The sequence below is a fragment of the Trichechus manatus genome, unplaced genomic scaffold (genome assembly GCF_000243295.1).
Source record: "Trichechus manatus latirostris isolate Lorelei unplaced genomic scaffold, TriManLat1.0 scaffold00191, whole genome shotgun sequence".
Taxonomy (NCBI): Eukaryota; Metazoa; Chordata; class Mammalia; order Sirenia; family Trichechidae; genus Trichechus; species Trichechus manatus.
The window spans coordinates 2,036,210-2,060,382 of record NW_004444127.1 but is presented as its reverse complement, the minus strand read 5'-3'; the positions used below and the strand labels follow the sequence as shown (position 1 = coordinate 2,060,382).

At 57.6% G+C, this 24,173-nt stretch overlaps 3 protein-coding genes across 5 annotated transcripts in view; 2 read left to right on the top strand and 1 right to left on the bottom strand.

The window, feature by feature from the left end:
- The first annotated feature begins 7,180 nt into the window (after positions 1-7,180).
- On the top strand, positions 7,181-16,405 carry PEX16 (peroxisomal biogenesis factor 16). Of its 3 annotated transcripts, XR_002825806.1 has the most exons (12): positions 7,181-7,814; positions 8,019-8,054; positions 8,878-8,954; positions 9,334-9,467; positions 9,599-9,699; positions 10,485-10,565; positions 10,702-10,857; positions 10,962-11,034; positions 11,394-11,513; positions 12,923-12,987; positions 13,563-14,374; positions 16,040-16,405. XR_002825806.1 is itself a non-coding variant. In XM_004387656.2 (11 exons), exons 1-11 carry the CDS (start codon positions 7,703-7,705, stop codon positions 13,619-13,621), a joined length of 1,014 nt encoding a protein of 337 aa, XP_004387713.1. In that variant the 5' UTR covers positions 7,181-7,702; the 3' UTR covers positions 13,622-16,087. The 3 variants fall into 3 exon arrangements, 2 of the variants coding, with proteins under 2 accessions (XP_004387713.1, XP_023597582.1); XM_004387656.2 differs by having other exon boundaries at positions 13,563-16,087; XM_023741814.1 differs by lacking the exons at positions 7,181-7,814; positions 8,019-8,054 and adding an exon at positions 8,066-8,475 and having other exon boundaries at positions 13,563-16,087.
- A 573-nt stretch (positions 16,406-16,978) lies between these two features.
- Positions 16,979-17,818, top strand: FREY1 (Frey regulator of sperm-oocyte fusion 1). Its single transcript, XM_004387655.2, has 3 exons — positions 16,979-17,082; positions 17,326-17,399; positions 17,560-17,818. The coding sequence occupies exons 1-3, from the start codon at positions 16,979-16,981 to the stop codon at positions 17,679-17,681; spliced, it is 300 nt and encodes a 99-aa protein (XP_004387712.1). The 3' UTR covers positions 17,682-17,818.
- Positions 17,819-18,395: 577 nt separating this feature from the next.
- Positions 18,396-24,173, bottom strand: part of MAPK8IP1 (mitogen-activated protein kinase 8 interacting protein 1) — a 19,073-nt gene continuing 13,295 nt past the window's right edge. The window contains exons 3-12 of the mRNA XM_004387654.2: positions 23,826-24,125; positions 22,208-22,289; positions 21,069-21,881; positions 20,811-20,886; positions 20,092-20,264; positions 19,680-19,789; positions 19,373-19,489; positions 19,175-19,245; positions 18,942-19,040; positions 18,396-18,602 (exon numbers count right to left, since the gene is read on the bottom strand). Coding sequence (XP_004387711.1) covers positions 18,530-18,602; positions 18,942-19,040; positions 19,175-19,245; positions 19,373-19,489; positions 19,680-19,789; positions 20,092-20,264; positions 20,811-20,886; positions 21,069-21,881; positions 22,208-22,289; positions 23,826-24,125 — 1,914 coding nt within the window. The 3' untranslated portion in view covers positions 18,396-18,529. The remainder of the gene's footprint in view (positions 18,603-18,941; positions 19,041-19,174; positions 19,246-19,372; positions 19,490-19,679; positions 19,790-20,091; positions 20,265-20,810; positions 20,887-21,068; positions 21,882-22,207; positions 22,290-23,825; positions 24,126-24,173) is intronic.

Below are 24,173 nucleotides of genomic sequence, written 5' to 3'. Positions count from 1 at the left end.
GTCAGCCTTGTGCGGCGAGGCCCGACGGCCGCCCGTCCTCGCTCCCGCGCTGCGTCGCCACACTCACCTGCTCCAGCGGTCCGGGTCCCGGCCCCGGCCCAGCTCTTCCCGCGGCCTGCGGGGTGCGGGGACGGGGGCGAGGCGCGGACTAGCCCCATCCCAGCAAGAGCCGACCCCGCCCCCAACCTGGGCTCAGGTTTCACCTCCGCTTGGCTGAGCCCAAAGGGGCGGGGAGACCCCGGGGGACTGACCCCGCCCCTGCCCGGGCAGCTAACACCATTCCCCGCCAGAGAGGAACCCGGGGAACCCCCTCTCTGGGCTGAGTTTCCCACCAAGACTGGGAAAATGGCTGGACTTCACCAGGGTGACGACACCAGGAAGGCCCAGTCCTTGTTACCTGCTCTCGAGCCCATCCCCCTCTTCCCAGCTCTGGGGCCCGGCCTCCTCCTCTTAATCGCCCCTGGAGGAGGGGCCCGTGACCCCAGCCGGGTATCAAAGAGAAGGTCGGAGCGCAGCGGGGCTAAGGAGGAGGGGGCTGGAATGCAAGGCCTCAGGGTTCATGAGCACCTGCTCTGGCGACGGGAGGCGGGGCCAGCCAAGACCTGCCCGGGAGCCACCGAACACCTAGAGCCTCAGCCCCCCAGCCCAGGTGGCCCAGCCGGCGGCGGCCCCAGCGCGGTGGGAACAAAGCGGCCTTGTGAAGTTGTGAAAGTCGCCTCCCGCCCGAAAGCTAGCAGGGGCAGCTCTGACTTGGGTGGCTGGGCGCGGCTGGGGATCCCGCGCCTTCGTCGGGACCCTCGGGACTGTGCCCCACACCCCCGCCTGCCTGGGTCTCCTCCTCTTCCTGCCCCTCGAACTCTACAGCTGGCCCCAGCGTCGCCTCTGGCCCTGGAGTGAGTGGTGGACGATCTGGACCGTTAACTAGAACAGCGATGGCTGACTGAACGCTCGGTGCCAGGCTCAGTGCTAAGGGTTGGACCTCCCTCATCTCAATTAATCCTCAGGCACAGTTCTCCCCCAGAGAGCTGAAGTGACCTCACAGACAAAAACACCCTCTGGCCCTTTGCAGTCCCAAGTATCCCTTCTGTTATGGATTGAATTGTGTCCCCCAAAAAATATGTGTTGTAAATCCTAATCCCTATACCTGTGGTTATAATCCCATTTGAGAATGAGTTTTCTTTGTTGTGTTAAGGGGCCATATCAGTGTAGGGTGTGTTTTAAACTAGTCACCTCTGAGATATAAAAAGAGCAGATTAGGACAGATAAGTAAACAGAGATGGGGGAAGATAGATGCCAAGCCACATGAATATCAAGCAACAGAAGCTCAGAAAAGACAAGCACCTTCCTCCAGAGCCGACAGACAGAGAAAGCCTTCCCCTAGAGCTGGCACCCTGAATTTGGACTTTTAGTCCCCTAAACTGTGAGAAAGTAAATTTCTGTTGTTAAAGCCACCCACTTGTGGAATTTTTGTTATAGCAGCACCAGATAACTAAGACACCCTCTCATGCCCTGCCCGCCACCCTGCAGAGAAAGCCTTCTTGCCTGTCCTCTGTTCCTCTTTAAGTGTTTTTGCCTGGGACTTGCCCTTGACATTCTTTCTGCCTGGAATGCGGACCCTCACAAGGCCAGCTCCTGGCTCCTCCAGTGACATCCTATGTTTATTCATCCCTGTTTTCTTCTTACCACCAATCACCATCTGAACTTGTTTACTTGTTTATTGCCTGTCTCCCCACAAGAATTAAGCTGTGGGGGAGACAGGGACCTGTCTATTTTGTCCTGCACCGGGTCCTCAGTGTCTAAGCAGTGACCGGCACATAGCCAGTGCTCAGTAAATCTGTGCTGAAAGTGGATGGGAATGACAGCCTGCACTCCATGCACTCAGCTGGGCCTCACAGTGACTTGGAAAGGGACTTAGACAGCATCCTTTCCCCTAACTTCTGGCTATAAAATCTGAGGGCCTGAGAGGCCCCCAAAAAGGCTGTGGATGAACAGCCTAGCCTGACGCCCCTAAGACTCCTCAGTGAGGCCTAGTTGCCTTTCTAAGGGAGAAGGGGGCTTGCAAGGAATGCCGAACTCTGGACCTCCGGAGGCCAGGAGGGTAATGGTTGCTATGGAAACTGAGGGCGGCTCTTAGTGTCTCTGGGAGTTGTGAGGAGATGGGGATATAAGAGGGGGCACCCAGGCATTGGAGCTTTGAGCCTCCAGGCCCCCTGATCCTCATCTCCAGCCTGCAGCTGGGGTGGGGTGGGCCGTTCCCTCCCCAAGACCCTGGAAAGATACTGGGGGCGGGGGTTGGAGTTAAATGTGAGGGAGCAGGTAAGGCACACAGTGAGGGCCTGGCCCAGGATAAGCCTTCAATAAGGGGTAGGGGGCTCAGTGGGAGGACCTGGGTCTACAGATCTGTGGTCACTTACAATGCTGGCCCCAGGCCTACCTCAGCCTTACTACTCAGGGGAAACTGAGGTGTAGAGATGCCTGCTGGGTCTGCAAGAGGTTATTCTGGGGTGTGAGTTGGGGTGGAGGGGGAGAGAAGGGAGACAGGTATGGGCAGATGAAAAGGTGCTGGTCCTCTAGGTGTAAGACTGAGTTTGAGCCCAGATCTGCCCAGGACCACCAGTATGATCTTGGACCAATCAGCTCCCCTCTCTGAGCCTCAGTGTTCTCATCTGTAGCTATTAGACTCGTCTCTCTCTTCTCCTGTGACTCTGAGCAGACGGAAGGAGCGAGGATCTGACCCAACCTGCCTAGAAGCCCTTCTAGCCCAGCCAGGTGGCCAGGTCCCGGCAGGAGTCCAGCAGGGAGAGGCTGCCCTGGGCGCCTCCTGCACACACCGCACTCTTTGTCTTTGGGGTCTTATCAGGCCCAGGATCTGCAGAGGAAGTTCAGGCAGCCCTGCTGCTGCCAACCTGGCTGGGCCTAGGCTCCCTCCAAATTCTGGAGGGAGGGAGGAAGACTAGGCTCCAGGCCCAGCATCTCCTGGCTGCAGGGACACAGACTGCCTGGGGGAGGCTGCTCCTCTGTCTTCCACACCTCTCACTCCCCAGAAGCACAGTCCTGGGACCACCAGCCCTGGGAGTGCCCAAGAAACCTCCCACTCCCACGCTCCTCTCTTTCCACAGCTGCAGAGGAAGGGGCTGGAGGAGTGGCAATGGTGAAGTTTGGGGAAACAAGTTCGTTGTGATGGTGGGTGGAGAGAGGAAGGGAGAAAGTGTCCACATGCTGAATGCCCTGTGCACTGAATGCCCTGTGTGCTGGTCCTAATCCCAGTTGTCACCTTGCCTCCTGGATTCCCAGCCCCTCTGTTCTCCAAGACCTTTGCCTCTCCTGAGGCCCTGAATACAGCCGCCTGGGTCCTCATTCCTTGGCATGAGGAGGGAGAGCAGCTATAATTCCCCACCTCACGTAGCACAAAAGTGAAGCTGGGGTGGGTGGTGGAGAAGGCAGTGGAAGGAAGGAAGGGTAATGGCTTCCTGGTAAGGTGTGTAGCTTAACACATGAATTCTGTAGTCAGACTAGACCAGCATTCGAATCTTGACTGGGAGTTATTACATGTATCCTTTCCTTATCTGGAAGAGAGGATTAACCTATTGCCATGGAGTCGATTCCAACTCATTATAAGTTCATTACGACCCTAGAGGACAGAGTAGAACTGCCCCATAGGGTTTCCAAGGAGTGGCTGGTGGATTCAAACTCCCGACCTTTTGGTTAGCAGCCAAGCTCTTAACCACTGAGCCACCAGGGCTCCCAAACATAGCCAGTGCTCAGTAAATGTGTGTTGAAAGTGGATGGGAATGAGAGCCTTCCTTCCATGGACTCAGCTGGGCCTCACAGGGACATGGAAAACGACTTGGACAGCATCCTTTCCCCTAACTTCTGGCTATAAAAACTGAGGGCCTGAGAGGTCTCAAAAGAGGCTGTGGATGCACAGCCTAGCCTGACACCCCCAAGACTCCTCAGTGAGGCCAGGATGCTGAACAGAAGATTTCAAAGGGCAGCTTGAGAAGAAAAAGTAAAGTATCATAATGAAATGTGCAAAGATCTGGATTTAGAAAACAAAAAGGGAAGAACATGCCTGGCATTTCTTAAGCTGAAAGAACTGAAGAAAAAAATTCAAGCCTTGAGTTGCCATATCGAAGGATTCTATGGGCAAAATGGAGCCCTAGCAGCACAGTGGTTGAGAGCTCAGGCTGCTAACCAAAAGGTCAGCAGTTTGAATCCACCAGCCCCTCTTTGGAAACCCTATGTGGCAGTTCTACTCTGCCCTCTAGGGTCGCTGTGAGTCAGAATCGACTCGATGGCAATGGGTTTGGTTTGGTTTATGGGCAAAATATTGAACGACACAGGATACTTCAAAAGAAGATGGAAGGAATACATACACAGAGTCACTGTACCAAAAAGAACTGATTGATGTTCAGCCATTTCAGGAGGTAGCATATGATCAAGAACTGGTGGTATTGAAGGAAGAAGTCCAAGCTGCACTAAAGGCATTGGTGAAAAACAAGGCTCCAGGAATTGATGGAATACCAACTGAGATGTTTCAACAAACTGATGTAGTGCTGGAGGTGCTCACTTGTCTATGCCAAGAAATTTGGAATACAGCCACCTGGCTACCTGATTTATCTAGGGCTGCTATAACAGAAATACCACAAGTGGATGGCTTTAACAAATAGAAGTTTATTCTCTCACAGTCTAGTAGGCTAGAAGTTCAAATTCAGGGTGTCAGCTCCAGGGGAAAGCTTTCTCTGTCAGCTCTGGAGGAAGGTTCTTGTCATCAATCTTCGCCTTGACTAGGAGCTTCTCCTCGCAGGAATCCTGGGTCCAAAGGACATACCCTGCTCCTGGTGCTGCTTTCTTGGTGGTATGAGGTCCCCCTGTCTCTCTGCTCGCTTCTCTCTTTTATATCTCAAAAGAGATTGGCTCAAGACACAATCCAGTCTTGTAGATTGAGTCCTGCCTCATTAACACACCTGCCGCCTATCCCACCTATTAACATCATAGAGATAACATTTACAACATATAGAAAAATCACATCAGATGACAAAATGGTGGACAATCACACAATACTGAGAATCATGGCCTAGCCAGATCGATACACGTATTTTTGGGGGACACAATTCAATCCATGACACTGGCCAACCAACTGGAAGAGATCCATATTTGTGTCCATTCCAAAGAAAGGTGATCCAACAGAATGTGGGAATCATCAAACAATATCATTAATATCACCAGCAAGTACAATTTTGCTGAAGATAATTCAAAAGTGGTTGCAGCAGTACATGGACAGGGAACTGCCATAAATTCAAGCCGGATTCAGAAGAGGTTATGGAATGAGGGATATCATTGCTGATGTCAGATGGGTGTTGGCTGAGAGCAGAGAATACGGAAAAACGTTTACTTGTGTTTTATTGACTAAGCAAAGGCATTCAACTGTGTGGATCATAACAAAATATGGATAACATTGTGAAAATGGGAATTCCAGAAACCTTAATTGTGCTCAGGAGGAACCTGTACATAGACCAAGAGGCAGTCGTTTGAACAGAACAAGGGGATAACACATGGTTTAAAATCAGGAAAAGTGTGCATCAGGGTTGTATCCTTTCACCATATTCGATCTCTATGCTGAGCAAATAATCTGAGAAGCTGGACTATATGAAGAAGAATGTGGCATCAGGATTGGAGGAAGACTCATTAACAACCTGCAATATGCAGATGACCCAACCTTGCTTGCTGAATGTGAAGAGGACTTGAAACACTGATGAAAATCAAAGACTATATACTCCTCAGTATGGATTATACCTCAACATAAAGAAAACAAAAATCCTCACAACTGGACCAATAAGCAACATCATGATAAACGGAGAAAAGACTGCAGTTGTCAAGGATTTCATTTTACTTGGATACGCAATCAATGCCCATGGAACTAGCAGTCAAGAAATCTAACGACATATTGCATCGGGCAAATCTGCTCCAAAAGACCTCTGTAAAGTGTTAAAAAGCAAAGATGTCACTTTGAGGACTAAGGTGCACCTGATCCAAGCCATGGTATTTTCGATTGCCTCGTATGCATGCTAAAGCTGGACAATAAATAAGGAAGATCAAAGAATTGACGCCTTTGTATTATATTGAATATACCATGGACTGCCAGAAGAACAAATAAAAATCTGTCTTGGAAGAAGTACAACTAGAATGCCCCTTAGAAACTAGAATGAGGAGACTGCCTACATTGGACACGTTATCTGGAGGGACCAGTCCCTGGAGAAGGACATCATGCTTGGTAAAGCAGAGGGTCAGCGAGAAAGAGGAAGACCCTCAACGAGATGGATTGACACAGTGACTGCAGCGATGGGCTCAAGCACAGCAACAGGATGGCGCAAGATCAGGCAGTGTTTCGTTCTTTGTAGATAGGATCGCTATGAGTTGGAACTACCTTGATGGCACCTAACAACGTTTACGGAAACCGACTGCCACATCTTCCTCCCGGGAGCAGCTGATGGATTCCAACCTCAGACCTTTCGGTTAGCAGCCAAGCGCTTAAACACAGCATCACCAGGGCTTTCTGGAAAAGGAATTATGTAAAATAGTGTACAGTATTATTATTCTCAGCTACTGAAAACCTGGGGGCTCGGTCACCAATGGCGCAGGCCCGCCCCCTTCCTGCAGCCAATCAGCGGCCGCCTCCCTGCAGCATCGGTTCCCTCCACCTCTGGCCGCAGTTCTCCCATTCCAAGGAGCCTGTACGGTTTGGGAAGGGATCCAGGGGTAGTCTCCATCCCTTGGGGCACGGCTGAGGACCAGGAGGCGCATCTAGGGGCCGGAAAGTACTCTGAGATGATCCTGAGTTCAAGGACCAAGGCGGCCCTCAAACCACTGTACAGAAGGGGAAACCCGAGGCCCAGAGAGGGGAAACTCCCACCCAAGGTCTCCTCGAGCCGAGAGCAGAAGGAAGGCTAGGCCAGGGTTTTCTCCGCGGAGGTGGGAGTGCAGGTGCGAGTTCTTGGAGGCCCAGTCCGTGCGGGAGGTGGGACCGCAGCACTGACGGTGCTGGCCAAGGGATCGAGACGGCGCTAGGAGGCTGGGCTCCTCGCTGCCCTCAGTGTTCCCAGCACCACCTCTGTTGGGGGACGGGAGACGAGGCAACTGGCCAAAGGCGAGCCTGCCAAGACACAGTCCGACTGTCCTTAAAGACTCTCCTCGCTCCTCTCCAAGTCTTGCCGAGGTTCCTTTCCGCGCGCAACTTCCCAGCTCTTATACAGCCGGGCCTCCCGTTCGAGCCTCTCGGCGTTCGATTGGAACGATTCAGGCCTCCTTGCCTCCTCTCTAGAATGAACTGCTCCGACTGCCGCCAGCGCTTTCCCGGAGCCGCAAGTGCGCAGGCGCAAGGGCAGCCAACCCGGAAGGCGGAAGAGCCTGGTCCCAACGACTTCTGGGTGTGTCGGGGCGGAGAGTGTGTTAACCAATGACTTGAAGAAGCAGGGAGGGCGGGATTAGGGTCGCAGTTGCTTAACGCTACCGGAGTGGAAGGTGATTTAAGAGATGGGGTGAAGGGAGGTTCAATGGCTCTTCGCGTCGCCGTCCCTCTGGCCCGCGGAAGTTAAGCAACGGAGAGGCGGGCCTAGGACCGGAAGCAGGAAGGAGGGCGCAGGAAGCAGGGAGCTGCAGACAGTTCTGTCGGCTTGTGGGTCTGTCAGTCCGGAGGGGCAGCATGGAGAAGTTGCGGCTCCTGGGCCTCCGTTACCAGGAGTACGTGACTCGTCACCCTGCCGCCACGGCCCAGCTGGAGACGGCAGTGCGGGGCCTCAGTTACCTGCTGGCAGGTGCCACCCTGACCTTTGACCCATACCTTTGGGGCCCTGACCTCTGACCCCACCGACCCCTTCTTGCGGAGTCGTAGTGATGACCGCTGCGCTTCGGAAGTCCCTTCCACGTTCCCGTAGGGTACAGGGAAGGGACGTCTGGGGACCCAAAGCCGCAGGATGAGGCATCTGCTCACCAACACCTCTTTCGTGCCTTCTCCCCAGGTCGTTTCGCCGATTCACACGAGCTGTCGGAGCTGGGTGAGCCGATCTCTGGGGTGGGTGGAGATGGACCAGGGCCCAGGAAAGCTTCCAGAGGGGGTGACTACCCCGGCTTGGGTCCTGGGCTGTCGGTTACATCATCCTGAATCGGACAAAAGCCTGTGTCCACTCTCTTGGGCTCTTCGTGTCCCTGTAGTGAAGACACTTGTCTGGGGACCTTGACTGAGTGTTCACTGCCAGTCAGACGCTAGGTTAAGCACCTTTCCTGCCTTTGCCCAGTTAATCCTCCCTACAGTCCAATGAGGTGGATGCTGTTATTGTCCTTGCTGTCCGGTTAAGGGAGCAGAAGTTCACTGAGGTTGGGTTCCAGCCACTGATGGTCCCAGATCCAGGATTCAAATCCAGATCTCTCAAATTCCAGGCTCCCCAGACTGTAACTGCCTCAATATGTGCTTTTCCAGTGAGTACTGGAGGTGACGACCCTGAGAGAATGAACTGGGTTTTGAAAGGAAGGGAGGGAGTAGAATTTCAGGGACAGGCTGCAGAGACAGCAAAGGCCAGGAGGTGGGATTGTATGTTCATGGCTGCTTGGCACACAGCAGGAGCTCTGGGCACTGGGTGATCGGTGCTGCCCAGCAGGACAGTAGCTCCTTTATCACTGAGATCAACCCACCCGCTCTTGGTCCAGCCACCCACACAGGGGAGCATGGAGCTCTGAGGTGGACGGAGAGGCAGGCTGGTTTCCACATAGTCTGTGGGTGGCCGAGCACAGCAGGTAACAGGCAATCCCTGCAGCTCTAGGGAGAATGTAACGGGTGGAGGTTGCAGAGCCAGCCCCTCACAATCACACTCTGCCCCTCAGTGTACTCCGCCTCTAACCTGCTTGTGCTGCTCAATGATGGGATCCTACGGAAGGAGCTTCAGAAAAAGTTGCCTGTGGTGAGGATTCTGCCAGGGATTGGGGGTGGGAAGCACAGGGACTCAGAAAGGAAATAGTAATGAGCCCATGTGTACAGCCTGTGTTATAGTCTCAAAGTACAAGACAGGCTTCTGTCCATTGAGCCTCACACCAGCTCATTAAGTGAAGTGTAAAGTGTCCGTGGCCTCATGTTTGGATGAAGACACTGGGTTTCAGAGAGGTAGAGTAGCTTGTCTCCAGGTTACCCAGCCTGTTAGTGGTGGAGTTGGTGTTTGAACCCAGTCCTACACACTTTGGCTTGGAAAGGGGGCAGTCCACGTCTCCTGTCAGAGGAGCTCCCTTGGGGGAGTGCCTGGGACTAGGGGCACCCCCTGACCTCTTGGCCTGGGGCTCTTGCAGTCGCTGTCCCAGCAGAAGCTGCTGACATGGCTGAGCGTGCTGGAGTGCGTGGAGGTGTTCATGGAGATGGGGGCTGCCAAGGTGTGGGGTGAAGTGGGCCGCTGGCTCGTCATTGCCCTCATCCAGCTGGCCAAGTAGGTTGGGACTGTGGAGGGCAGGACCTGAGTGGGGGTGATGGGCCTGTTGTACAGATTGTGCTCAGCAGAGCACCCCGACCCCCACCAGCTTGCCACATCCCCCAGCCCTGCCATGCTCCCCAACCCAGGGCTGTGCTGCGGATGTTTCTGCTGATTTGGTTCAAGGCTGGCCTCCAGACCTCACCCCCCATCATTCCTCTGGACAGGGACACCCAGGCGCGACCCCCAGGTAAGCTGTCTCCCCACTCTGGAGGGGACTGATGTGGATTTATGGCTAACCAACATGAATATAGTATTGTCCATTTATGGAATACATCTACTCTCATCAACTAATTTTTCCCCATTACCTATATTCTACAGAAAAGGAAAACAGGTTACGTTAGGGACAGGGTCAGAACTGGAACCCAGGACATCTGATATCAGAGTCCACATTCTTTTCTGTGGACGGCAGGAGGAGGGGATGGAGCATCAGCAGGAGAGAGGGATCCTGCCAACCTCATCTCTGGGCTCCGTTCTACAAGAGTCACCGCCCTGAGGCAGAGCAACCAGCCAACCTGTCCTGTCAGGCCTTGGTGCCTATCACCTGTGGGCCTCTGGGCCCTGCTCTCCTGGCCTTGAATGGGGGCAGTTCTTTGCCTCTCATCTTGGTCACGTGAAAGCAAAGGGCTGAGAGGGCCTAGCCCCTCTGGTGCTATGGTCCCATAGATGTGGCTGGTCTGGGCTCCCTCTGCCTTGCTCCAGTCTCTGGGGAGCCTGGTTCCTGGCCAGCTCTGGGTGCTCACAGATGCTGCTGACCTTGCTTCAGGCCAGGGAGGGCTGCAGAATGCTCCACCTGTGGACAGTTCCCATGCTGAGCCACAGCCCTGGCTGCCATTTCCTTGAATCAGTTGCTGCCTTTGTACAGGCTCTTCCATTCCTCCCTGAGCTTGTGAGCATTCATTCCACATATGTTCTCTGTAGGCTCTGCTGGGGTCATGTCCCCCTGACAGTGTGGCTTCTGTCTATCCCTGCTAGATGGTGACCCCAGCCCTGGCAGCCAGGAGCAGCTCTACGTGGGGAAGCGGTCAAGCCGAGTCGTGCGAACCCTCCAGAACAGTAAGTGTAGGACGCAGCTGGACTGGGCATCCAGTGCCGAGGTCAGTGTGGGCCTGAGGGATGGCGCCCATCACTGCCTGTATTCCCCCTGCCTGGCTTGGGCCTGGCTCACTCATCCGTGGCCCTTGTGTTCCAGCCCCGTCCCTGCACTCGAGGCGCTGGGGCGCCCCCCAGCAGCGGGAGGGGCAGCACCAGCAGCAGCAACGTGAGGAGCTGAGCGTCACCCCCACCCCATTGGGGCTGCAGGAGACCATCGCCGAGTCCTTGTATATTGCCCGGCCCCTGCTGCACTGTATCCTCAGCACAGGGTGGGGCCAGGGCAGCGGGGTGGGGGCAGATGGGAGAGTGGGCGCCGGGCCCATGTGCTGGAGACCTCCTTGACGCCTTGGCCATCAGTGCTCAGCCTGGGCCTCTGGGGCCAGCGGTCGTGGACACCCTGGCTCCTGTCTGGTGTTGTGGACGTGACCAGGTGAGCCTGGGCCTCAGTGGCTTCACTCCCTCCATTGGGCTTTGGACCGTCCCCTGTGGCCCTCCAGGCCCCGCTCTCCTGACCTTGAACAGGGGTAGATTTTTGCCTCTCGTCATGGTTGTGTGAAAGCAAAGGGCCGAGAGGACACAGCCCCTCTGGTGCTATGGTCCCATAGACATGGCTGGGCTGGGCCTCCCCACTGCGTGCTCCTGTCCCTGAGGAGCCTGGTTCTCGGCTGGCTCTCGTCAGGTGGCTCCTGTTCCTCCTGTGCTGCCCCTGTGGAGACGCAGCCCATGGCCCCTTCCCCTCCCATGGGCCCAGACCATGCCCTGGCCCTGACTGTGTCTCCCAACCCCCAGCCTGAGCCTCCTGAGTGACAGGAAAGGCCTGACCCAGAGGGAGCGGCTGGAGCTGCGGCGCCGGACTATCCTGCTGCTCTACTACTTGCTCCGCTCCCCCTTCTACGACCGCTTCTCCGAGTAAGGCCCAGTCTCCCCCAACCCCGTATGGCTGCGCAGGCAAGCAGGGCAAGGGAAGGGAAGCAGAGCACAAGGCCGCCAGCCCCCACGCCGCCTTCCCTTTCTCCTTCCTTCCCCCATCCAGGGCTCATTGAGCACGTGCTGTGTGCTGCCCAGGTGCAGTCACTCCCTCTTCACCAGGTGCCAGCCCAGCCCCACCCTCAGAGCATGGGACCAGCCCCTGCAGAGAGACACTGAGGGCCAGCCCGCAGGGAGGGTGGTGGGTGCTGGCTGTCCCCATCCCCAAGCTCATTCCCTACTCTTCTGGGCATGTGGTTTGGATTAGCCTCACTTCTCAGAGGAGGCAGTTGAGGCTCAGGGAGGTTGGGCAACTCGCCAAAGCCACCTAGCAGGCTGGTGGCAGAGCCACATCTCAAATTCATGTTCTCCCCTGGTCTGCCCCTGCCTTGCTGAGCCCCCACTCCATCACCTACGTGGGTCCAGAGCTCCCAGCCTCAGACGGATGCAGAAAGACCTGTGGGGGATGAGGGGATCAGGTGGGAGGGGCCAGGCCCCCCAAAGCCCTGCCCTGGTGACTGCCTGAGATCAGAATGAGATCTGAGGAGGGGTCCCTGCACAGTGGCTGGGGCTGTGAGACAGACTGGAGGCTCCTGGGACCCCCTATGTCTGGGTCTCAATAAATGCCCTGCTTAAGACTGGACTGTGAACTAGAATTGCATTTACTATTATGGCCATATAACCTGTGTGTTTTTCTGGAACAGTAGAAAGCATTCTTAAGCCATATCTGATAGTGTTGTTGTCGTTGGGTGCCATCAAGTCAATTCCGACTCATAACGACCCCATGGGGTAGAGTAGAACTGCCCGTAGGGTTTTCTTGGCTGTAATCTTTATAGAAGCAGATTGCCACGTCTTTTTCCCGTGGAGCTTCTGAGTGCGTTGGAGCTGCCAACCTTTTGGTTCGCAGCTGAGCCCTTACCACTCTAATCTTTGGCCTGTGAGGTTTCTGTGTGGCTTAGCTCCTCTGCCAGCCTTGGGGGTCCCTCGAGGGCAGAACCTGTGCTGTCCTCCCGCTGAGCCCTCCCCCACACCTGCGCTGGCACTGCTCCATACTCGGCACTCTCGGAGGCATGTGCTGCTGGGTGTGAGTGGGAGGAAGGGAGCAAGAGACAAAGAACGGGAGAGTGTCTGAGGTGGTGCTGTGAGGACAGCCCCAACCGGAAGCTGATGGTGAGCATCCAGGGCTGTAGCTGGGGGACGGCAGAGACCAGAGCCAGCCCCAGCGGCCTCGCCCTTTGGTAAGGGGTCTGTCTTGGCTCACAGCCTTTAGTCAGGTAGTCAGTGAAGGCTTGTAGCACCCTCGTTTGCAGGAACCCAGACCCCCACTCATCCATGTTATCTCTTCCCTCCAGGGCCAAGATCCTCTTTCTGCTCCAGCTGCTGGCAGACCACGTCCCTGGCATTGGCCTGATCACAAGTAAGCGTGGGGTAGAGTGGGGTGATGATTGAGTGCTGTGGCTCATGGATGGACCCTTCTCCCTCGAGGGTGTTCTCCCAGCCTCCTTGTAATTTGATTCTTGGCACAGTCAGGGTTGGGTGACAGTTCCTGGGAATGGGCCAGGGTGACTGGCAGACCCTCAGGGGTGACTGGGAGGAGGGGTAACCTGGTGGGAGAGTGTTAGACCACATTAGGCTCAAAGCCTTTTTCCTGACTCAGTATCCTGGGGTGATACGAGACAGTCTAATGTGGGTGAGGGATCGTCTGGCAGGAGGATGCCCACCGTGTTGCTCTGAGACCCCCACCTCACAGAGAGGACTTGGATCTGGCTGTCTACAGAGGATCCAGCCATTTGGCTTCTCTGCGCCTGAGGGTCCCTGTCTGTAAATAGGACAGAGGCTGCTGGCCATGTTGCCTCCCAATGGGAGATGGCAGGGTCTCAGTGGAGCTCCTGGCTGTGCAGATGAGGGCTGTTTGGGCGGCAGTGGTGGAGTAGAAGGGCCATGGGTAGAGCAGAGCCCCAGCCCTGTATTTGTTCCTCCCTCTTGTTGCAGGGCCGCTCATGGATTACTTGCCCACTTGGCAGAAAATTTATTTCTACAGTTGGGGCTGACACATGTCCTGGGGTGGGGCGTCAGGAGGGGCAGGGCAGCATGGTCTGCTGCTGTGGGCCAGGGGTGGCTCAGCCCTTGGTCCCCTGGCCCCTCTTCCCTAATAAAACTGACTCTGGCCACGTCCAAGCATGTGGCCTCTCTATGCCCATGCCCAGGGCACCTGGCTTTCCTGCCCTGCCTGGGCTCTGCTCACAGCCCCCAGTCCCCATGAGTGCTCCCCAACGCCCTCATGACTTTGAATAGCCTCTCCAGTGACAGAGCACTGCAGCCCATACTGTCACTGCATCACCAAACCGCCACCAGGAACTGGGACCCAGGTTCCTTGAGCCATCGAAAGCTGTTTAACACCTGAACATCCCCGAGGCCCCTGCTGAGTCTGGGAAGTGGAGCCGCTTGCCTCAGCAGCTGCAGGGGCAAACTTTGCTCTCTCACCGATTCCTGCTGAAAATGGACAAGACTGAACCTGGGCAATGGGATGACAGCTGCCCAGTGCATCTTCTGCCCAGAGCCTCCACTGCCCCTTCCCTCTGCCCCCTTCCTCTGCAGGGCCTGTGACTCCTGTGGCCCCAGGCCGTAGCTGCTAGCCATCCTCGTGATGCAGCCTCATGGATGGTGGGCCCAGCTCCAGTGCAGAGGGGCATCCCAAGGCAGTCACCTCTGACCCACCACCCCCAGTCCAGACTACACTTCTATTTGTTGCAACGCCCCATGCGTTCTCAACTATTGGATGCAAACTGGCATCTAACCCCTAGGTGAGCGCAAAAGGCTTTTTCCCATAGGAATGACAGTCAAGCCCCAGCCAGTCCTGGGGCCGATGCTGGGGAGGGACTGGGAGCCTGAGCGGCTGTGAAAAAGAGCTGGGTGCAAGTTCAGAGGGGATGAGCAGGGGTCTCCCGCCCTTAGCCTGCAGCTCCCTGCTTCCCAGTGGCAAAGTCCACCTGGAGCTGTGCAGGCTGCTCTGGAGGGTGGAGGTGCCTAGTCCAGACCAGGCAGGGCAGCAGGCTGGCTGCTTTCTATCCTGTCCTTCCCCGACTGCCCCCACTGCTTCTGCTCTCTCTGCCCTGTAAACAGCCACACCTTTCCTGCTGGAGTTTCTAACCAGTCCGGTGGACCCTTCCATTGTGAAGGCTTCGTGCCTTACTTGCTTCTGGGGTGTCAGTCATTCTGCATGTCCATGCTTCATCCTCCCCAGAATACCCTGGGTGGAGAATCCTGTTTGGGAGGTGCTAGCTCTGCTCTGACATTGCTTTCCCCACCCTAGTCCTCGGCTGGGGAGCAAAATGTGGTGACCCACAGGGTAGGGGCAAGGGCTGGACTTTGGATCAGGACCAAGAGCTCCGGGGCCCATGGCCTCTGCTGAGTTTAACCAGTGTCGCTGGGCATTTGTCTGTTGCAAGCCGTGCCCGTGCTGTGCACTCAGAAATGAGCATGGCGCAGTTAGCTGCTCTCAGGCTCTCACTGATTAACAAAGGAGGCATGTAAATGCATGCAGTGCACGGGTTGTTGCAATAGAAGTGTGAGCAAAAATGTGAACTAGTGGTGGTGAGGACTGTGTGCCTGAAGAGATGGGTGCAGGGAGTGACTGGATGATCAGGGAAGGCTCCTCGCAATGCAGGATTTTCAAGGATGAACAGTGCTCATTAGGCAGAGGGGAAGGAGGTTGTGGGTGGGGAACCATGACCATGTCACAGTGAAGTGTGAGGAGCTGTCGTGCCTGGGGCCCAGGGGATGAGGTTGGAGGGGCACGTCAGGGCCACACTGAAAGCATCGCATGTCTAGGCTTGAAACGGGCCTGGCTTGTAGCAGGCAGTGGGGAAGGGGCTTGTTTTTAAACATTATTCCAGCAGCCTGGTGGAGGGTGGGCTGGTGGGTGGAACTGGGGGGACATGAGCATTGACACTGGGGGCAGAGACCTGTCTTGGTCGGAGGGTTGAATTAAGGCAATGGTGGTGGGGCTAGGGAGATGAGGATGTAACTGAAGCAGGCTTTGGGGACTGATTGTGGACCAGAAGCATCTAGGAGGCAAGAAGAGCTAAGGACAAGGGGCTTTGGAGACAGGCAGAGCGTGAACTTCCAGGTTCTTGGTGGGGCGAACCTTGGTGGGGGCAGAGGACACAAAGGCAGGCGCGTGGGAGGTGAGCTGTAAGAAGTTAGCCTGTGGGCTGAGAGCGCAGGAGAGGACTGGGCTGAAGGAAAACCCAGAACCTGTCAGCTTCCCGGGATATTGAACCAAGAGTGTGAATGAGGCCACTCCTGGGGAGCCAGAGTTGGAAACAAGGGATCTCCCTCTCTGGGCCTTGAGTGCAGCTCAATTAAAGGGGATGGACCAGCCAGTAGATCTGCTGTTTTTGTAGAAGCGCCTGGGTAATTAAAAATAACGATTCCTTGGGGTCAAGCCTCAGATTTTGATCCCACAGAACTGGAGCAGGGCCGTGGATTTCCGTAACCAGAAACAAGAGGATGAGCGGGCCGCAGCTCTGCCTCAGGTCCGCGAAGTGATCCTGTGTTCCCCGTCATACTATCATGCTGCATGTGTTCACTCAACAAATATTTATTGAGTACCTACTAGGTGTCCAGTGCTGGAAATTCTGCGTGAACAAAACCTCGTCATCCCTGCCCCTGTGGAGATTCCACTCTAGGGGAGCAGGTCCAGGGCTTTGTCACCTCACTGAAAACCCTTTCCCCAGCCTCGGGGTGGTGGCAGGGACCTGTGGTGCCCCTGGGCCAGGGTGTTCTAAGCTGTGGGGAGAAAAGTGGGGCATGCCCCAGAGAGTGGGAGGTGAGGAGCCGGCACTGCCTCCCTCTCCTGGTGGCATTGTGCAGTGGGTCAGGGTTAAGTGGCCCACTCTGTGTTCTTCAGCTGGCAGGACCTTCCTGGCACCATGGAGACCGCGGAGGGAGGACAGGAAGGAGGCTGAGGGGGAATGGCTGGGGCTGTCTGTGGTGAGAGTTCAGTGACCATGACCTTGGTTGCAGGCCTAATGTGTGCCTGACCTCGTTGGCCACGCTGTGTACATTAGCTCCCAGCCATTCTTCCAGGTGAGGACCCTGAGGCACACAGACTACATGACCTGCCTATCTAGCAGGAGGCAAGGTCAGACTCTGAACTGAGACCTGTCCCACTCCAAGGTCTGCTCTCAGTCCTTGGGCAATGACACTCTAACAGAGTTTGGTTTGGCATCTGCTGGCCTGCAGCGTCAGTGTGGAGGTTTCTGGCCTAACCCCAGAGCTGTTGCTGACACTGAGCCCTGGAACTAATGCCCTTTGTGAGGTGGCCCTGGGAGTCTGGGCAGCAGGTTCCGTCCTACTGCTGGGGGCAGGGCAGGCAGAAGCTAGGACCAGGGACCTTGTAGGAGATGGTTCTCACCATGCTGGGGGCTCTGTACCCCAGGGCCGGGCTGAGACTGTTTCTCCTGTACCTCGTCCTGGCGTCCGCACTTCTTCGCCCCCAGCCTCTGAGGTAACGCCTCGGGGTGGAGTGCTGGGCTCCACAGGGGCCCAAGGGCCTTTGAGCTGGGGGACCCTGCTGTGCTGCTCTGCCTCCCTAGAGGAAAGGCTAGCCCTGTTATCCCAGGTGTCGGGGGCTTGCTGAGTTCCCCCACCCTGGGCATTCCTCTGTTCACAGGGAGGTGCTAGTGGTGGCACCTTGAAGAGCCTGCCCTGCCTTTGGGGACAGAGCTGAGCACCCCAACATCTCCCACAGGCCTCAGCGATCTGTTCCTGAGGACTTTTCAGCCCCGCTGGAACTCTCGGAGCCGCTTACTGGCCTGGTGGATGGTAGTGTCTCTCACCCCTTCCCTTCTGCCCCCTCCCCTCCCTGGGGGAGGGCACAGGTCTAGCCTTCACGGTCTTCTCTTCCCAAACATCACCTGTTCAAAGATGACTTCAGCCTGCTTTAGACCCAGATTCTCTCTCCCTCCCTCTTCTCTCCCTTTAGACTACGGGGTCCAACCCAAGCACCCCTGGCCACAACGGCCACGGCCCCTTCTCTCCCGAGCCCAGCAGCGCAAGCGAGACGGGCCAGACATGGCTGAGTATTACTATGACGCACACTTGTGACGGGAGCCCCTTATAAAACTATTCTGCACAGCAAAGGCTTGGGCTTTTCTGGGAGTGCGGGCCGGGTGTGGAGGGGTCCACGGAGATACACCCACTGCGGTCCAGACAGGAAATGGCACTTTAATAATCGTGGCCAGGGTGACAGGACCAAGATGAGGCTACAGCTGAAACGGCCAGGAGACCCTGGCTAGGCCTGGCCAGGCAAGCGCCTCCTTCTCCTGCCAGGCCAGGGCTCTGCTGCCGCCTCTGTTCCTGCCCCGCTGAGGTCCTAAGCCTGCCAGGGGCCAGCATGCTGGCAAGACTGAAGGTGAGAGACATCCTCAGGCCACATGAGTGACAGAGAGCTGAGAAAAGAGCCTCACCTCCACCTGGTGCCATTTCCTTACTGGAAAGTCCTCAGGAGGTGGCCAGGCTCAGCTTGAGATCAGGGCTCTTCAGTTGGGTTTGGGGGCAGGGAGTAGGGTGGGCACTCGCAGGTGGCATGGGCATGGTCAAGGCAGGAGCCAACAGCCAGGGAGTCCAGGCAGGGGGACCGAGGCCCAGGATGGGGCAGAACCCTCTGCTCCAAGGATGGGTGGGTATCCTTCATGGCCACAGGCCCAACACCTCCAGCCCTGCCCCCTCCGAACCCCAGGCAGCCCACTCTGTCCTCCATAAATGAATCTAATCCCATATAGTACAATAACCTGGGTGTGCCTCTCCCCTAACCCCACCAGCCCCACCCTGGACCAGCCACCCCTGCCCCCATCCTCTGGTGGTGGTGGGGTGCCCCTCCTCGCAGTGCCACCTCCTGTCAGCAGCCAGCTGTCCTGGCACTGGCCTGGGGTGTGCAGAGACAGGCAGTGCTGCTACTCCAGGTAGATATCTTCTGTGGGGCAGGTGTACTCCACAAACTGCTTGTAGAACTGCTGGAACGCTCTCCTAGAAGGCAGGCAGACAAGACACACAGGTGACCGGGCGGCCACTGCCAAGGAGAGGCAGAGGCTCTTCACCTGGAGTTCTCAAATTGGAGCCCTGGGGGCCCTTGGTGGGCCTCTGGCTCCCCTGGCTGGTGCAGCTCAGCTCTGTTCTCTATGGATCGGGTTTCCTGGGCAAGATTTCATTTGAAGGAAGGGTCCAGCTGCGAAAAAGTTAGGAAACTACTGAAGACCACCCAGCCCTCCCTCCAGGCCACTCCAGTGCAGTCAGAATTGAGGGACGGAGCTGAGTGTGAGGAAGACGCTCTGGGGCTGGGGCCAGGCAGGACACATGCACACGTACCCCACGGACTCTGCCAGGGCTCTGGTGGACTCCTCAGACACAAAGACGTGGCAGGCGAACCGGTGGTCGGCAGGGTGCTTGGTGATGAACCCAAAGTACCTGTGGGAGCACAGCAGTCTATCTGTGGGTGGAGCAGGGGCTCGAAGCCCACCAGGCCTACTCAGGACTCAGGCCTACCCATAACGGCTCCAGACCACCCTCTAATGCCTCTACCCCTCTCCCACCCCACTTACTTGTTGTTCTTTGGATGGTATCCACAGAAAGAGATGTTTTTTAACTGGAAAAAGTGGCTACATTTATTCCCCTACAGGAGGGAAAAGAGAAGCAAAAGGTGATCTCCCGCCTGCAGACTGCAGGCTGGGAGAAGATGGACATCTCTTCATGGCAAAATGGTGGGTGAGCCGGGGCAGGGCTGGGGCAGGGGCAGTCACCTTGGCCTCCTGGGAGTCGTCAGCCTTGACTCCTATCTTCACGCCCCGAACGCTGATCTCTAGGACACAGCTGGAGGGCGGGTTAAAGTGCACGGTGAGCCGGCGGGTGGTTGCAATCTGTGGATGACAGGGCAGAGGATACGTCAGGTGCCGTCTGTCCCTCTGCCACAAGCCCCGGCTCCAGGGTTTGGGCCCTGCAGCCTTTACCACCTCTCAACACCTGTGTCCCTCCCACCTAGGAGAGGATGGGGACTAGGCTGAAGGTGGGAACCCATGCCAACTCGGGCAGGGAGGAGGATCTAGGTACCTTTTGCATAGCAGCACAGAGGACATCATTGCCCTTGTGATAGGGGACCTGGACTGAGCCCAGGAACTTCACCCGGAACTGGTCCACCCAGTCGCTGCTTTTGGCCACGGCTGTAAAGTAAGCATGAAGTCAGGTGTGGCCAAGCCTGCGGCAGCAGGGAACAGCCTAGCAGAGCAGGAGGGTGAAGTGTATGGAGTGACAGAGCCAGCAGGGGGTGCCACAACCCACGAGTGTCACTGTTTGCTGGGCCTCACTTTCTTCAACCGTGAAATGGACGGAATCTCCTCTGCTTGGCCCCCTCCCTGGCGAGCTGAGAAAGCAACTGAGATCCAGAGCAGGCGTTCACCTGGCAGGAAGCAGGGGCAGGGCCGACGCGGGGGCTGGAGGCAGCGGCAGGGGAAAGAGGCGCTACCTGCCATATGTTCAGGCTCCTTGGTGACCTCAATGGCGTAGTAGGCAGGAAAGACGCCCCGGGCCCCTGTGCGCATGTTGTAGGCCTCGTACCAGTAGTCCTCGGCCTGCAGCTCCACCAGCAGCGGGTCATCCACTTCCAGCTCGAGTTCATCTTCGTGTCGAGGCACAAACCTGTCCCCAGACACGTGAGGAATCCCCTCAGCAGGGCCTCTCCAGCCAGACCCTCCAACCTCCACCTACTCTGGAGGCAGGGAGCTGCAGTGGCATTGTCAGTTCAGTAAACACTGCCAAAGCTTCCACCGTATGCCTGTCGCAGTGCTAGCTCCTGGGGGAACCACAGCCCTTCAGACCCACAGCCTGCCATCGAGGAGCTCGGGGCCAAGGGAGGAAGTGAGCAGAGCCACCGACAGAGCTGTGGGGGCTCACAGAGAAGCAAGCACTCCGTATAGGGGCCTGAGGGTCCAGTGGGGGTGGGGGCTTGTGTGTGGTCAGGTACCATCTCTTCTGGTCACCCCGGGCACGCTGCCCCTGGCCAGTCCTGGGCTCCCACAATGACCACAGCACAGACAACAGTGCACTGTCACCAGCCTGACTCAGTTCCTGGAGAGTGGACACTGCGTACCCAGGGCCACGTGGTGATGGATGGTTGGGAGGGAGTCAGGCTCTGGCCCTGGTGATGGCAGAGGTCATGAGGGCAGTGGCCCTGCGTGCTCCTACCTGAATATGGCCCGATGGGTCTGCTCCTGCTCCTCCCCGTTGATGACGCAGGAGAACAGCCCGAAGGACTCTGCGCCTGTAGGTGAGGGGAGGGTGCTGGAAGGGGTGGTCCCAGTTCTGGCCGAGTTTGGGGGGCAGGTAGAGAGCCCTCAGTCCTATTACCTGAATAGATGGGGCCTGAGGCCACCTTTCAGGAACACCCCTCACTCTAGCTCTCCCTACCCTGTGCCCCCAGCTGCTTCCCCCCTGCCCACTCACTGGAGGAGCGAGAGCGGCCACTCATGAAGACGTTCAGGAACTTCTTGGAAAAGTGGACGTCGGGTTCATCAGGCGTGGAGTCCTCAGAGAGGCAGGCGGGGGGCCGGGGCTGGGGGGCCTCCTCGTATTCCTCCCCAATGGCCGACTCATAGGGCGAGGAGGCGGAGGCACAGTTGTCGTAGACGGTGGCTGAGTCACTCTCGTCGCTGTAGTCTCCAAAGCACGGCCGCAGGCTCACCAGCTCCAGCTGGGCGTGCTCATCCACCACCAGCGTGTATTTGACTGAGTCGTAGGACAGGGCGCTGGTGTCCGAGCTCAGCGAGGCCCGTGGAGGCGGTGGCGGCTCCCCAAGGCTCCCCCGCCATCCTCCGCCTGGCGGCTCAGCCCGCTCTGGGGGTGACAGGCAGTCAAAACCCACATCCTCTTCGCTGATGGAGGGGTGCGGCCGCCCAGCACCTGAGGAGTAGGCAGCAGGGTCTGGGTCGGAGCTGACCGACATGCGGCTCTCAGCTGGCGGCAGGAAGGTGGAGGTGGGCTCCACAGGGTCTGGGGGCCTCTGCACTGGCGTCAGGTAGATCTCCTCGGTGGCCTCTAGCCGCACATCTGCTTGGTAGTGGATGCGGTCTCGATGTGAGTGGCCCCGGCCACCAGGTGGGGCAGCAGGGGGGCCACCTGGAGGTGCCATCTGGGTGGCAGCACTGCGGCGGCAAGGACTGTCGGTGGAGGTGCCTCGATCCTTGGTGGGGGCAGGGCTGCTATGGGGGGGCAGCTCATCGCTCAGGCAGATGTGTTCATGTGGAGGCGTCTGCTCCCCTGGAGATGGGCAGGTCAGGGCTGGAGACAGGTGCCCGCACCCTTGACTCCCAGGCTTCCTGCTCCCTCCACTCAGCATCTCAACACCAGAAACCGAGACAAAGACGCCCCTGGCAATAGGCTCCTGGGGCTCTGGGGCCAGTCAACTCACTCATGCCACATGTCATGCCACAGATGACCTCAGCCCCTAAATGGGCTTGCTCAGGGCTGTGGGGTAGGTGGTTGATCTCTACTCAGTAGGTTGGAGACTGTTGGGTTTGAACTCTGAGGTGGGGACTGAGTCAGGGCAGGCTGAGGTACAGGTAAGGAAAAGGGGCCTGACTCACCTGTCTTCAAGGGTGAAGATGACCGAGACACTCGATCCTGCCAACTGTGCTTCTTGCCCAGAGAGTTATTATTCAGAGTGTCCTGTGGCAGGGACAAAGGGCCCTTGTGGCAGAAACGGTCAACAGTACCGGGCACAGTGAGGCCCTGGCCCTGCCCCCTCAGGCCATCCCTGGGCAGTCTGTTGCCCCCCTAACTTGCCACAGGCCTCACTCCCTAACCCTCCTCTGCAGCAAGCAGGAAGGGTAGCCCTCTCAGCCAGGGCCACAGGCTCGAAGGCTCCCTCCCTCCTGATTCAGGGAATTCAGCCAACCTCAAGTAGATGCTTATGTCAGCCTCACAAAGGTGGAGATGGCCAATGTGTGTGGTGATGCAAGCGGGAGGGAGTGGGGAGAGACGTGGGGGCTCTACGGGGACACAGCCAGACCCCCAGTCCCAGATGTTGAGGCTCAATTCCAACCCAAGTAAGAGACAGGATGACCCCTGCCCTGGCGCTCAGGAGGCCAAGGCCTAGGGAAGGGGCAGGGACATTCTGGTTGAGCCTGACAAAAGCACAATGAAGGGTCTCCCCAGTAGCTTGACAGAGACTGAGATGAATCACCCAAATGACAAATCCATAACATGGTCCTCCCCGCCTACCCCAGCAGTAGCACAGGACCGAGGAGTGACAGGCCCTCCTTCCTGGATCTCCTGGGCAGTCCCACCTTCTCAGCCCCCTGGCCCTGCCAACCCCTAGCCACAGTACCTACATACAAGGCTCCCTACACACAGCTCAGGCCTCCTCCCTGGGGAACACCCTCAGCAGCTCCCACAGCCCTCACATTCATGAGTCTGGCTGCCAAAACCCATTCCAGAGGATCCTGGGAAAGGGACCAATCCCTTTCCCTGCAGCCCCTGTACCATCCACCAAGAGCCCCACCTCCCTGGACTCCCCCTCTCTACCTCTCCTAACTGGGCCTGGAAGACAAAGGGCCATAGCCAGCTCTCCCCACCCTCCTCCGCCCTCCTTGGCATCCAGCCACCCAGCCCAGGGGCCCTAGGCCCCCAAGTCGGCCAAGCAGCTCCATCCCCATTTCTCTTCCAGGCCTTCTGGGGGACTCCCAGCTGCTTCCCCTGAGCTCCCCAGTTCTCCCCAATTTCTCATAACCTTCTTTGGCCCTGACCATTTCAGCTGCCCTATTCTCCAGGCCCTGCTTCTGCCCCCCGGCTTCACCAGAAACCCCACAGCCTAGAAGGGAAACTCTCACAGCCTCATATCCCAAGCTCCAAACCACCCCGTTATCTGAATCCCCTCCTTCTCTCTTACCCCAGCCCTTGCACGGAGCCCATCAGCCCTTCACTCCTTCCATTCCTCCTCAAGGCTCCAAACCCAGCTAGTTGGACCCCTGGATCCTACCTGCCCCGCAGAGCCCACCTGCCCAGGAGCTAGCCACTGAAGCCTCTCTCCATGCCTCTCACCTGGCCGGGGGACCCTCCCCGCGCCCCACCAGCACTGCCCTCCTCGTCCCCCAGCCCGCGGGCCAAGCCTGAACCCCTGGAGGCGCACAGCGCCCCCCACACCTTCCCAACCTATCCGGGACACCATCCCCTCTGCCCCGCCCCACGCCACTCGCGCCTCACCTGAGACCGCGGCACCTGCGGGAAGAGGTTGAGCGTGGTGGGCCTCTTGGGTCGGTACGTGTCCCCGCTCCCCGGCCCCTGGCCCTGGCCGCGGGGCGCCGGCTCCTGGCCGGGCTCAGCCTCCGGCGGCCCCGCGCCCAGCCGCCGCGCCGCGCGCTCCTCCTCATCCTCCTCCTCGTCGTCCTCGGCGCCGGGAGTGTCCCCCGCCGCGTCGATCAGGTCCATCTGCAGCATCTCCGCCTGCAGCCGGCTCCCCGCGCCACCGCCACCGTCCCCAGACAGCAGCCCGGCACGCGGGGGCTGCGCGGCGCGGACGGAGGGGCGTCAGGGGGCGGGGCCGCGCCAGGG